General features: G+C 43.9%; 1 protein-coding gene across 3 annotated transcripts in view; it reads left to right on the top strand.

Moving 5' to 3' along the window:
- The window catches only part of IFNAR2 (interferon alpha and beta receptor subunit 2), an 84,160-nt gene that overhangs the window by 51,277 nt on the left and 18,464 nt on the right, over positions 1 to 14,419 (top strand). For all 3 annotated transcript variants that reach the window (XM_049857933.1, XM_049857934.1, XM_049857935.1), the window contains exons 2-6: positions 3,889 to 3,984; positions 5,203 to 5,244; positions 6,376 to 6,499; positions 7,751 to 7,923; positions 10,687 to 10,844. In XM_049857933.1, the coding sequence (XP_049713890.1) occupies positions 3,930 to 3,984; positions 5,203 to 5,244; positions 6,376 to 6,499; positions 7,751 to 7,923; positions 10,687 to 10,844 (552 nt within the window). In that variant the 5' untranslated portion in view covers positions 3,889 to 3,929. The remainder of the gene's footprint in view (positions 1 to 3,888; positions 3,985 to 5,202; positions 5,245 to 6,375; positions 6,500 to 7,750; positions 7,924 to 10,686; positions 10,845 to 14,419) is intronic.

Raw genomic sequence — 14,419 nt, 5'->3', positions numbered from 1 at the left:
GACAGGTTTTAGTGGAGCTTCCAGTGTTTGGAGATTAGAAAGGTGCCCAGAACTTATTGGGCCCAGTCATTGGAAAACTGACCTGGTGATCTACTACTGAAAATTAGCCAATGAAAACCTTATAGAGCACAACAGAATATTGTCCAATAGAGACACATCATCAGGAAAAACAAATCTCTAGAAAAGGGCTTGTGTTTGATAAAGTAGAAGGCCAATGAAAGCGAGGGACACCCTCCATGAATGGACTGACACGATACCCACGACTAGGGACTCAAACATACCAACGATCATGAAGATGGGGCAGGAGCAGGCATCGTTTCATTCTGTTATACATAAGGTTGCCGTGAGTTGGAGCCAACTCAATGGCAACTAACAACGTTATGGGATGGGTTATGGACAAAGGTGCCTGCTTCATGGGTGGTTTAGACTACAATAGGGACATAGGTTTTGGCTTAGAACTTCTTGGATTTCTCCAGGAGATACCCGGGTGAGACCTGTTACCGTGGCAGTCAAGATAACTTTTTGATTAAGTTGTTTTTAGCTTGAGCTCATGCCTACTACTTCACTGTCTTTTTTTTTTTTTTTTCATTTTGACTTGGGGTCCAGTGCCATCCCAGTGTTTGGGGACAGAATAACACCCAGAGTCTATAGGGCCCCGTCATTTTAATGGGGACATAAGGTCTATGTGGGAGAAGAAACAAGACTGATTGGGGCTCCTTAACATTCTTGAAGAATTCCTTCCTCACCTTGGCTTGGGAAGACCTTCAAACTGTGACTCAAAATTCAGAAGCTAAGGAACAAAATAACTTTAAGTCTGGTAACATAAAACTCAGACGCTTGGGCACATTAAAAAAAAAGAAAAACTGCATAAACAAATCAGAAGGCAAGTGACAAACTGAGAAGAAAAGGAAAAAAAAAAAAGATGTGATTCATATCACATATCAAGGGCCAGTTCCCTTTCTATTTAGAAAGGTCCTACAAACCAATGAGAAAAAGGCCCACAGCTCAGTAAAAAAAAAGGGCAAAGGGTATGAACAGATAGTTAACAGGAAAGGAAATACAAATGGCTCTTAAATATGTGAAAAGATGCTTGATCTCACTCAGAATATAAGAAAATTGACAACAGTCTGAGATAATTTTTCACTTACAACTTTTGCCTTTGTTATCTAGTGCTGCTATAATAGAAATACCACAAGTGGATGGCTTTAACAAACAAGTTTATTCTCTCACAGTCTAGGAGGCTAGAAGTCCAAACTCAGGGCACCAGCTCTAGGGGAATCCTTTCTCTGTCAGCTCTGGGGGAAGGTCCTTTTCATCACTCTTTCCTTGAGCCTAGGAGTTGCTCAACACAAGGACCCTGGGTCCAAAGGATGCACTCTTCTCCTGCTCTTCTTACTTGGTGATATGAGCTTCCCTCCCCTCTCTCCTGAATTCTCTCTTTTATGTCTCGAAAGAGATTGACTCAAGATACAACCTAATCCTGTAGATTGAGACCCACCTCATTAAAGTAACTGCCTCTAATTCTGCCTCATTAACATCATAGAGTTTAGGATTTACAACACAGAGGATAATCACATCAGATCACAAAATGGTGGACAACCACGCAATATTGGGAATCATGGCCTAGCCAAGTTGACACACATTTTTGGGGGACACATTTCAATCCATAACAACTTCGATAACAATCCAAGGGCCTGGTGATACCATCTGTGGAAGAGGCTGTGAGGAGGCAGGTGTTCTCTCACATTGCAGGTGGGTGTACAAATGAGTACAGTCCCGTCCCTAAGTGGCGCAAATGGTTCCTGCACTCAGTTGTTGACTAAAGTTGGAGGTTTGAGTCCACCCAGAAGCACTTTGGGAGAAAGGCCTGGTGATCTACTTCCAAAAGATCAGTCATTGAAAACGCCATGGAGCACAGTTCTACTCTGTCACATGGGATCACCATGAATTGTAGTTGGCTCCATGGCAACTGGTTTAGGCTGAGCAGTTTGACAGTTTGCATTAAAATCACAAATGCATATCCCCTGTGTGCCAGATCTCTTCTGTCTGCCCCTTCAGACCCACCCCCCTACATTCTCCACCCTCTATTTTGCTTTAGGAACCTGCCTTGTGTTGATTTGGGCAATGGAGAGCCCCAAATAGAAGAGAAGGAGGGTGGTGGGGGATATTTACTCCCCAGCCACCTCCCTGCACAATACCTTAAACTGGCTGTGTGTTTGGTGGTGTTTGGCCTCATGTTACAGCTCTATCACAGGGTTCTGTCCTTCCAGATTCCAGTGTGCCCCCTTTCCTCTGCCCTTTCAGCCCAGGGTGGTGACAGCCTCACTGGTGGTAGCTCGAGATACTGCAGTCTCCCTGTGCTTTCCCTGCGCGCTGCTCACACATTTGTATATAGTCCCTTGATTAAAGCTGTCCTCAGGATATCCTGACATAAGTGTATGTTTCCTGCTGGGATCCAGATTGACATACCCTTTGCCTAGCAGTTCTACTTCCAGCAAGTTTTCCTAACTTACACTCTCACAAATGCAAAATGACACATACCCAAGATTATTCATTGCAGGAAAGATTGGGAACGACCCAAATGTCCATCAGTAGAGAACTGGCTAAATAAATTACAGTTTGTAGAATGAAACACTACACAGCTATTTAAAAAATCAAAAACAAGGAAATTCTCTTTGTATCTTAGTTAGCAATTCTACATTAACAGAAATACCACACGTGGGTGGCTTTAAAGAACAGAAATTTATTTTCTTACAGTGCTGGAGGCTAAAAGTCCAAATCAGGGTCTTGGCCACATCAATTCCCTTGGTGGGCCTCTCTTCTAGCTTCTGGTGTCTGCTGGTGATCCTTGGTGTTTCTTTGGTTGTAGACGGGTCCTTGGTGGCGTCTGTCTTTGTTCTGTGCCTTCTTCTGCTCTCTTTATAACTCAGGAGTGATTAGATTTAGGACCCACCCTGTTTTGGTATGACTTCATTAACATAACAAAAGAAAACCCTATCTCCTGATGGGATCACATGTACAGGTTCAGTAGTCCCCCTCCCCTCTTATCCGAGGTTTTGCTTTCTGAGATTTCAGTTACCTGCGGCCAACCACCGTCCAAAAATGTTAAATTAGTACAGCAATGAGATCTCGCGCCTTCTTGCTCCATTTGGCCCAGGAACGACATTCACATAACGTTTATTACATTGTGTTGTTGTAATTGTTCTATTTTATTATTAGTTATTGTTGTTAATCTCTTACTGTGCCTAATTTACAAATTAAACTTTATCACTGGTATGTATGTGTAGGGCAAAACATAGTACATATAGGGTTCGGTACTATCCGAGGTTTCAGGCATCCACGGGGGACATATCCCCTGAGGATGAGGGGAGACTATGTGTAGGGTTAGGATTTCCACACCTGTTTGTGAGGAGACACGGTTCAATCCATAGCAGATGCTAATATGGAAAGGTCTCCCGAATGTGCTTTTAAGTGGGAAAGCAAGGGTAGAACAAGGAATAGTATATGTAGTCTTTTGTGTAAAACGAGAGAGTGGGAGAGGGTAGGAATATATCTTTGTTTTTGCTTACGCGTAAAGACACTCTGAAGGATTCACAAAAAAACTAATGTAGTTTTCTAAGGGGAGCGAGACTTTTCGCTGTACCCTTTTTTGTATGTTTAAAATTTTTGAACCAAGTGAATGCATTAACTGTTCAAAAAGTTAAAAATTTCTCCCTGACTGACTAAGGACTTGATCGATCCCTGAAGTCAAGATAAGACTGCCCATAGAATTTTGCTCTTTCCTGCTGGCCTTTGGTTATCTTGACTTTGCCCTTCTTCATCTTTGCAATTTAGATCGACACTTTAGAATTTTAATCATCTACATTTTCTTGATTGGTTTCCTTTCAGATGTGACAGTAAGTGAACCAAGAACTTGAAAAATAACGAAGATGGTTTTAAGCCAGAATGCCTCTGTGATCAGACCTCTTAACTTATATCCCTGGGGTAAGTGCTACTTTTCGTCACATTTTAATCTAGAGCGGAGTGTATCTCCCTACTTCTGCATTTGGGAAGATGACAAGCTCTTATGTCCTACCACATCCACCAAACTGCAAAACCAGGGCTGAATTTTGGTTTGGGCACTTCATTTATTGTCTTTTTTTTTTTTTTTTAAATAATCCTATTCATTCATACCTTTTCTCAAACTTCTGATTTTATTTCAGTATCAACGCATTATTTGTTCCCTGGTTTATCAGGAGGGGACCCATGGATGTGTTGGGGAGGACAGCTGTCTATGACATATAGTATTCTTGGTCTCTGCCTACTAAATGCCAGTAAATCCCCTCCCATGTTGCTGTGACAGCCAGACAACAAATGTGCCCATACCAAAAGTGGAGAACCTCCCAATCCCATCACCAGCACACTTTTCTTTTCCCTCCATTGCCTTCGGTAAACTCTTTACCTTTTTGTTGTTGTTGTTGTTAGTTGCCATCAAGTCAGCTCTGACTCACGGCCACTCCAGGTACGACAGAAGGAAACATTGCCCAGTCCTGCACTATCTTCACAGTCATTGGTATGCTCAAGACCAGTGTTGCAGCCATTGTGTATTTTGAGTGTCTTCGCCAGCCTAAGGGATTCATCTTCCAGCACTATATTCAACAGTAGCCTGTTGTGATGCATAGGGTTTTCATTGGCTAATTTTCAGAAGTAGATCACCAGGCCTTTCTTCCTAGTCTGTCTTAGGCTGGAAGCTCAGGTTTCCACTGAAACCTGTCCACCATGGGTGACGCTACTGGTATATGAAATACCAGTGACATAGCTTCCAGCATCATAGCAATATGGAAGCCACCCTAGTATGACAGACAGATGGGTGGTGGTCTTTACTTTTAAGGGTTATTAATTATAAACATGCTTATTCATATTCTGAGAATTTTCCCAGATAGATAACTGCCTCTTGGAACAGCCCTTCAACTAGCCTAACCTATTGTTAGTGCCAGTGCACAAATGGATCGTAACTTGCATCCATTCAGGATACAGTCCCTGGGCTATGTGCTGCTAGTACCAACGTTGACTACCATTTGCTTGAGCATGATTTTAGTGCAAGGAAGTCTCAATCCAATACTAATACGTCTGTGCAGAAGAACCCCAGACTTAGAACAATACCTATAGGTAGAGTCCAGAGAGAACTTGGTTGCTTTTCTAACATGTTTTTCCTCTCCTCAGTGTACATCAGCCTTGTGTTCGTCACTTCACATGCTTTGCCTGGTAAGAGACTTTCTCGGTTTGACTAAACTTTGTAAACTTTGTAAAAAATGGGAAGTTTGATTTCTGATCCCAGATCTGTTGCCCATTTTATTGAAATCCTTTTTCTCAAATACTTTCTCTATAAAAGGAGCTCAAATTAGCCAAATACAGTTTTCATATATGCCTCACATAATTGTGAGAAATTAATACTAGAAATCATTTTAAAACCCCTTGAAAGAATATTGACCTGAATATTCTCACTAATAGAAGAATGAGGAGTTGCAGAGTATGCCAAGCAAAAAATGACCCAGAAATCATTTCTCTTTAATTTACAGCCTTCCCACTTATTGATACCAGATCAGGGAAAATAATATTTTTATATTAGAATTTCACTAAGAACTAAATACGTGTTTGGCTTTGTGTGAAGGGTTGGGGGAATGACAAGTTGGCAACCAAGAAGCAAAGGCCCAGGTCCTAAGCCCCAGAAATTTGGATGATCTTAGAAAACGTAACCATATATGGCAGGTTTGATGGGCATGTTCCGTTAGCATCTTATTTTCATCTGCCGCTTTGCAGCAACATAGCAATGTGTAAATCAGTTTCACGGCCTGTATAATGGATCTACTAATAGTACCCACCTTGGTGTTCTGGGATTAAATGCCTAGAAAGTAGGTCTGGGCACACATTACGTGCCTCCTCCCTGGTGTAGTGGGGAATTCAGAGGAAAAAATTTTGCGGTGGCTGAGCTGCTGAAGGAGGCCCTCATGGAGGAGCTGGGAGTTGAGTTGAGAAGATGGGATGGGACTGGGGGCGGTGGAGGGATTCCAGGAAGCTGAAAATGACCTGAGTTATTTGGGGCAGTGCTCCACCCAGAGAAAATCCAGTGAGTCCTTCTATCCAAACTCTGTTTACAAAACACCAGTTTCCAGCTTCCTGGGCTTGCCTCCTCTGACAATATGTGTCTCTTTAATTAGTTCATTTCACATGTCCAGTGGGACCATTTCCTTCCTGTGTTTCAAGACCCCTGGGCTCCTTGGAGGGCAACTCTGCTGGAGGGTGAGCTGAAGATGCCAAGGGTCAGCTTGACCAGTGGCCGGAGCACAACCCTGGGCTTCAAGCATCAGTGTTTCTTTTTTCCTCTCTTTTCTCCAGATTTTTTAGAGAAACCTTGCACTTTAAAGATAACGCTACGAAACTTCCAGTCAATCTTCTCATGGGAATTAAAAAACCATTCCATTGTACCAACACACTATACATTATGGTACACGATCATGAGGTTGGTTTCATGTTTCATTTTTTCTCTTGCTAAACATGTGATCTCTTGTGTGGCAAGTGGAAGAGAACTTTACTTGTGCTAGAGGTGAACTTAGTTGCTCTTTCTCTCTTTTCCTGTTTTCTTTTTCTTTTTTAATTCAGAGTCTCAGAAGGTCAAAGATAAAATGCCCATCCATTTTTTTTTTTTTAATAAATTCAATACTTTTAACAATGCAAAGTTGTTTTTGGCCAAACTCGTACTTATAACTATTTTCTACAGATCAAAAGCCTCACAAACAAAATTATTATTATTATTTTTTGTTTGTTTCACAATTATTTCTCTGCTTCTGTAAGTGTAAATGTTGAAAGATCCTACATTTCCTGAGGACAGGGGTCCAAAGGTCTGGGGACCATATTGATGGTTTAGCTTGATCCTGGGGAGACACAGTGGCACACCGGAAAGCTGCCTGGCTGAGACTTGGACAGGCTTGGGTCCAAAGTCTGGCTCGGCCACTACCAGCTGGGACACTTGGACACAGAGCTCAGGGTCTCTGAGCTAGTCCCCCCTCCTTAGCAGTTGCTGCGAGGTTAACGACACAATGGTTGGAGCTGTCTTTGGCTCTCTCTTTCCACGTCTAACAATCACCCTCACAAGCTGTTGCTTTGATCCAACAGCCCCTCCCAGCATCCTTTTGTTGTTGTTTATTTGGCTTTATAGCCGCTTTGGTAATGATCGTTGACCCAGAGGAAAGCCTCTTGAAAGTTTCTCTTTGATGTCCGCTAAAGTCTTAACATTTTTCTTTGCATTCTTCTGTCATATGTAACACCCACCTGCCCTTCTGAGACTCAAAATAGGACTGGATGGTGTGGTTCTCAGCTAGGGAGGGAAGGGGGGATCTTAGAGAATGCATCCAGAATTGTCTGCAGGGGCTGGGAAATCCAGGGCCTGTGCCATTAAAGCACAGGGTTTGTTCATTCATTCATTCACCCAGCAAATATTTACAGACATGTACTACATGCCAGGGGTCCACCCATGAACAAAAGTCTCTGCTCTATGGGGAAAGAAGGGCTGGGAGAGAGAAAGAGAGAGAGTGTGTGTGTGTGTGTGTGTGTGTTAGGGAAATTATTGGATACAGGGATATTTGAGCAGTCTTAAAACGAGGAAGTGAGTCAGCCATATAACTAGTTCTCCTTAAAAAAAAAAACCAAACCCAGTGCTATCAAGTAGTGATACTGCTAAAGATTGCCTTTTTCATGTCTTTAACTTTCAAAGTAAACCAGAAGGCATGAAGATGGTTGAAGGCTGTACAAATATTACGAGACCGTTTTGTGACCTAACAGATTTATGGAACAACATGCATGAGACCTACATCCCAAGAGTCGTGGCATTCAAAGGGAACACAGAGCTGGTCAGCTGTGTGGACAGTATCTTCCTGCCCTTAAACAGTGAGTTGATCTCTGTTTCTCATCTTTATCCTCCTTCTCTGTTCTGCCATGAGCTAGGAAGGCCTCCCGAGGTGTTTCAGGCTCAGAATAGGTTTAACTCCTGGCCCCGCCACCTCCCAGCTCTGCAACTGCGGACTAGTTCCTTTGCTTCTCTGAGCCTGTTTTCCTATCTGAAAAGTGGAATGATAGCCTGTGCTCTGCAGAGTGTTCCTGAAATGCCCGTGTGAGGCTGGTATTCACGAGCAGACAGGAAGTAGAGAGGGAGTTCAAGTGGCTTCTCTGTAACCTGTCACAACTCTTGGGCCCTGGTTTTCCTTAATACTGTGCCCCATCCCTAGATCCCAGCACAATGGTTCTTTTGTTATCACCATTACTGTGGTAAAGTATACGTAACAAAACATCTGCCAATGCACCAACTTTGACATGTATAATTCGGTGACCTTGGTTACGTCCATCGTGTTGGGCAACCATCACCATTACCCTTTTCCAGATTATTCCACCACCATTAGCAGAAACTCAGTGCCCTCTAAGCAGTGAGCTAATGGTTTAACCACTAATAAACTTTGTTCCCTATAGATTTGCCTGTTTCATATAAGCGAGATTATACAATATTTGCCCTTTATGGATGACTTCTTTCACTCAGCATGTTTTCAAGATTCATCCATGTTGTAGCATGTATCAGGACTTCATTTCTCTTCATGCTGAGTAATATTCCGTCGTATGAATAGACCACATTTTGTTCATCTATTTATCTGTTAGAGGATGTTTGGGTTGCTTCCACCTTTTGGCTGTTGGAAAAGGTGCTCCAGCAAACATTGGTGTCCACCAATAGCTCTTGTAAGCATGAACACCCAGGTGTGCACCCACTTAGGACCCAAACCTCAGAGGGGAAAGACGAACTGAGAGTCTGCATACCCCTTCTTTTTCTCCCCACGGTTGGAGGGAGCTCCCTAAGATACTCACATTAACAGCTCCGAGGCAGTTGTTGGCAGCCCTCAGCCAGGCTCCAGTGCTTTCTCAGTGTCCTAATTTATAACTTGTTTCCAAGGGAAAGATTTCAGCTTCCTGTTACAGAGTGTGTGGGTGTGCACCCATGTACGTATGCATAGCAAAATGATAATGACAACTGAATTCCACGGTGGCAAACAATTTGGATGCTTTTGAGATTTTCTGGAATTGTGTGCATGTGTGTGTATGTCTACATAAAAAGGAAAGAAAAGCACAATTTATAGATCATGGTATTCAGACCACTAAGGGAAGTACATTAAAGTAATAATGAGTTGCCACTTTTCATGAATCAAAAGGGAAAATATTAAAAGTGCATCAGTAATCAGGTTGAGAGGGAATGTAGGGAGTGTGATTTGTGCTATCTTTCTAAAGGTAGTTGGCCAAACACCAAAAAAAACCCCAAGCTTTGTTGCCTTTGAGTGGATTTTGACTAATAGTGACCCCATGGGACAGAGTAGAACTGCCCAGGAGGGTTTCCAAGGAGCGGCTGGTGTATTTGAGCTGCTGACCTTTTGGTTAGCAGCCAAGGTCTTAACCACTGCGCCACCAGGGCTGCAGGTAGTTGGCAGTATGATTCAAAACCTTACCACGTGCCTACCCTAATTCCTCTTTAATAATTTATTCTCGAGAAGTAATTAAAGATGAATGCAAAGATTTAGTTCAAAGAATATTCATTGACACACTGATGGTATTCAGAAGAATTAGGGGCAATTAAATATTCAAAACAACAAATTGGTTAATTACGGTACAGCCACTTAGTGAAGAAAAGTGTCAGTAAACTTTCTGTAAAGAGCAGGTGAGAAATCCTTTAGACTTGGTGGGCCACATATGGTCTCCGTCACATACTCTTTATATTTTTACCAAAAAAATATTCTTAGCTCCCGGGACGTGCAAAAATCCAACCCATGGGTCACAGTATGCCAGCCGTTTATATAGATAAATAATTATTGATATGTTTATGAAATACTGTTAAGTAAAGCATGCAAAACTATGTAAGAATGATTTATATATATATATATATTTACAGAGGGCAGTGATGGTTCAGTGGTAGAATTCTCGTTTTCCATGCAGGGATCCAGGTTTGATTCCCATCCAAAGTACCTCATACTCAACCATCACACATTTGTCAGTGAGGCTTGCGTTTTGCTATGATGCTGAGCAGATCTCAGTGGAGCTTCCAGACTAAGAAGGTCTGGTGAGCTACTTACAAAATCTGCCAGTGAAAACCTTATGGATCACAACAGTGCAGTTTGCAACTGATGGAGGGGATGGTGCAGGACCAGACAGTGTTTATTTCCATTGTTCACGGGGTCGTCGTAAGTTGGGGGCTGACTTGATGGCAGCTAGTGACAACAATATTTACACAGACACACGACAAAAAAAAGATTAACTGCATCCAGGAATAATCACCCATCTGCATTTTCTGATATTTCCACAGTCATCATATATTATTATTGTAATACGGTGGGGGGGGGGGGGTCTTTTTTTTTTTTTTTGTGCTTAGAATACAGCTTGAAAATTGGGAAAGTTACTGACTTCCATCTCAGAATCTGTCTTCAATGTCTTGGGGTAATAAACAAGTTGTTTATATTGTTTCTAGCTCTTCAACCAATAAAATTTAAAAAGCCATATGTGACAGCCAACTAGGGCTGCAGATTAAAGAGAAATGGTGGTAGAGAAGTAAGCCTGCGTCATGACAACAGGAGGCATTCTGGTTGACGGACGCTGGGGTTTCTGACTTTGTTTCCTGAACAGTGAGTTTTGACCCTCCGGACTTTGAGATTGTTGACTCTATGGGCCACATTAATGTGATAGTGAAATTCCCATACAACGCTCCCAAGATAAGTGTGGACAGGCTGCGGCGTCATTTGTCCCTCGTCATTGAACAGCGGTCAGAGGAGATAGTGAAGAAGGTAAGCAGTCTCTAGTGTGAGATCAAGACAGTTCTGACGAGGTAATGAATGCCCTTGACTCTCTCTCTCTCTCTCTTTTTTTTAGAACACAGAAATGTGTTGTCTCACAGTTTTGGGGCTAGTAGTCTGAATTCAGGGCGTTTGCAAGACCATGTTCTCTCCAGAGGCTCTAGGGGAAGGTCCTCCTTGTCTCTCTTAGCTCCTGGTAGACCCAGGAGTTTCTTGGCCTGTAGATGAGTTGTCACATGGCCACCTTTCCTCTGTCTGCCTCTCTGTGTCTCTTCTTTTTTGTAGGGCGCCAGTATGATTGGATTAAGACCCACCCTACTCTAGTTAGACTCATGTTAACTGATAACATCTTCAAAGACCCTATTTCCAAACAAGGTCACATTCCCAGGTACAGAGATTAGGACTTTGATATGTCTTTTTGGAGGACACAGTTCAACCTGTAACAGACAGGAAGAACAGAAGGCTTGGGCATATGGTATCTCCTCTCCCTGCAGGACTGTGTCTGGACAAGGGTGCATCTTTCCCAGAAGCCACACTCCAAGCTTCCACACGACCTAGTAAGCAGCTCCCTGGCACAGTGCTCATCAGTCCTGGGCAGTAAGCTCTGTGAGGGGAGGGGCCGTTTCTGCCCATGCCAGCTGTGTTCAAGTCCTTAGCACAGTGCCAAGCCCCTAGACACTAAGGAATGAATGTTTACTGATGAAGAATAAACCCACAAATGAAGCTTCATGGATGTAGATATGGACTGAATCTCAGCCAGAACTTTCCGGTCATGGTTGCTGTTGTTGTTGTGTGCCGTCTAGTCGATTCCAACTCATAGCAACCCCACAGGACAGTACAGAGCAGCCCCATAGGGTTTTCAAGGCTGCAGTCTTTTATGGAAGCAAATCACCAGGTCTTTTCTCCTGAGGAACAGCTGGTAGATTTGAATTACTGACCTTTTGCTAGCAGCTGAGCGCTTAACCATTGTGCCACCAGAGCCCCTTTCTGATCATTAGAGCTGCCCCATGATGGAATGCATTGTCTGGAAAAGTACCAGGCAGGTCAGCAGTTCATCAGTGTAAGTTCTGGGCAGATTGGGGCAACACTCGGGCATTTGGTGGTGGAATGCAGTATCACAAAGATGCTGGGTCCATGGGCTGTGGGGCTGGACTAGCCTCAGTATGGGTCCTGACTTCAACAGTCACTGCAGGGAGGCTTAGGCAATTTGCCTCAATGTCTTCATTGGTAAAATAGAGGTAATAATCCAGTCTTAGTTTGAGTTCTCCTGGTTGAATGGTTGGCTACTAGCCAAAAGTTCGGTGGTTCAAATCCACCCAGAGGTGCCTTGGGAGAAAGGCCTGGTGATCTACCTCCAAAAGATCACAGCTATTGAAAAACCTGTGGAACACAGTTCTACTCTGAAACTCATGGGGTCGTCATGAATTGGAATCAACGTGGTGACTTTTTTTTTTTTGTGCTTTAGGTGAAAGTTTACAGCTCAAGTTAATTTCTCATACAAAAATTTATACACACATTATTATGTGGCCCTACTTGCAATCCCTATAATGTGACAGCACACTTCTCCTGTCCACCCTGTGTTTCCCGTGTCCATTCAACCAGCTCCTGTCTCTTTCTGCCTTCTCATTCCACCTCCGGACAGGAGCTGCCCATTTAGTCTCGTGTATCCACTTGAGCTAAGAAGCACACTCTTCGTGAGTATTGGTTTACGTTTTGTAGACCAGTCTAACGTTTGTCTGAAGAGCTGACTTTGGGAATGGCTTTAGTTCTGGGTTAACACCGAGTCTTTTTTAAAAAAGAAACCTATAGTTGCACAACTGAGTCTAAAATGTCGGGACTTCAGTGTGGTCTGGCGTGAGGACGAGGTCCTCGTAGCTCATTCCCTGCAGAAGCGCATTGCGGTCTTCAAAAGAGCAAGCCACGTGCACATGACGTCACGTGTGGTGTAGATGTGGACAGCAACCAGATTTCAGCAAGCAGGGGTGAGAGTTTCTTCAGAAGGGGTGGCTTGGCTGAGCCCTGAAAAGCACCTGCCCCTGAGTGTCTAGCCCTCACTCAGGGCTCTGTGTCTTCCTGGCTTCCACCAAGAGGTCCCTGGGCAGCAGAAACGGTTTGCAGTAGGCTACTAACCTAAAGATTGGCAGTTCCAATTCACCCGGAGGCACCACAGAAAAGTCTGGCAATCTGCCTCTGTAAAAGCTACAACCAAGAAACCCTATGGAGCAGTTCTATTCTGTAACACATGGGGTTGCCATGAGTCAGCATTGACTTGGTGGCAATGGGTTCGATTTGGTTTGGTTTCCACAAAGGACCTAACTGAATGCCAGGCAGACCAGGATCTTCGATCATTTGTTTTCTCGGTTTCTGAAGATGCTGGAATGAGTGAAAATGGGCAAACTGCTCGCATGCATCGGTGGGCCCAGCTCTAACAGCAGCTTATGTTTGCAAAGCTCTTTGCCAGTCACAACGCGCTTGCAGGCATACCAGCTAACCCACAGGTTGTCGGGGCAGGTGCATTTCAGACAGAAGATGTAGGAAGTCCAAAGGCCCTGAGGCTGGAGTGGGCCTACTGGGTGTGACCCAGGGAGAATAGGAGAAGGAGGGGTCAGAGAGGTCGTGGGGCTGGTTCATGAAGGGCTTCGTGGCTCAGTCCTTGGAGTGTGATGGAAGCCACTGAAGGCCTTTAAGCTACAGAGCCTGGCCTGAGGCTTTAACAGGGCATCCTGGCTGGTGTGTTAAGAATAGACCACAGGGGTTAAAGGTGGAAGTTGGGAGACCAGTTAAGAGACTGTTGCTATAATCCAGGTGAAAGATGGCGATGGCTTGGACCACTCGACAGTACTGAGAATTGGTCCGATTCTGCATATATTTTTCAAGGGGAGCTGACAATATTTCCAGGTGGATTGGATGGGCCATGTGGGACACAAAGAGAAGTTGACTCCATAATTTTCAGCATTAGCAACTGGGTGGACGGAGACACCGTTAACTAAAATGGGGAAGAGTGTGGATGGAGCAGGTGGGGAGGTGGATATCCGTAGTTCTGTTACTGGCACGTAAAGTTCGAGATGCCTGTAAGGCATTCAAGAGGAGATGTTGAACAGGAGTGGGATCAGGAGTCTGGAGTTCTGGGAAGAACTCTCAGCTGCAGAAATGTCCCTGGAGAGTCTTCTGAGGACGTCTGGCTTCTTGGTGTGCATTGAACACCACAAGACCAGGGGAGATCACCAGGGCATGAGGTACAGAAAGAAGAGCCCTGGGGAACCTTAACATTTGGGGATCCAGCAAATGAGGAAGAAACAGCAAAAGAGTCTGCGAAGGAGCAACAGGCAGTGTGAGAGGAACCAGGTGTGAGTGCTCGCCAGAAGCCAAGAGAAGAAAATTCCAGGAGAGAGTGAGCTACGGGGTCAGATGCTGCATGTGGGGCGGGTTAAAAGAGGACCACCAGTTGATTATTGGATTTAGTGACATGGAAGTCGCAACCTTGGTAAAAGAAGTCTTGGTGATTAGAGTGGGTTAGAGAGTGATGGGAACACCCCTGAGGGACGTGCTTACTAGATCAATGAAGT

Source organism: Elephas maximus, chromosome 18, assembly GCF_024166365.1.
Source record: "Elephas maximus indicus isolate mEleMax1 chromosome 18, mEleMax1 primary haplotype, whole genome shotgun sequence".
NCBI classification, from domain to species: Eukaryota; Metazoa; Chordata; class Mammalia; order Proboscidea; family Elephantidae; genus Elephas; species Elephas maximus.
This window is presented reverse-complemented; position numbering and strand designations above follow the sequence as displayed.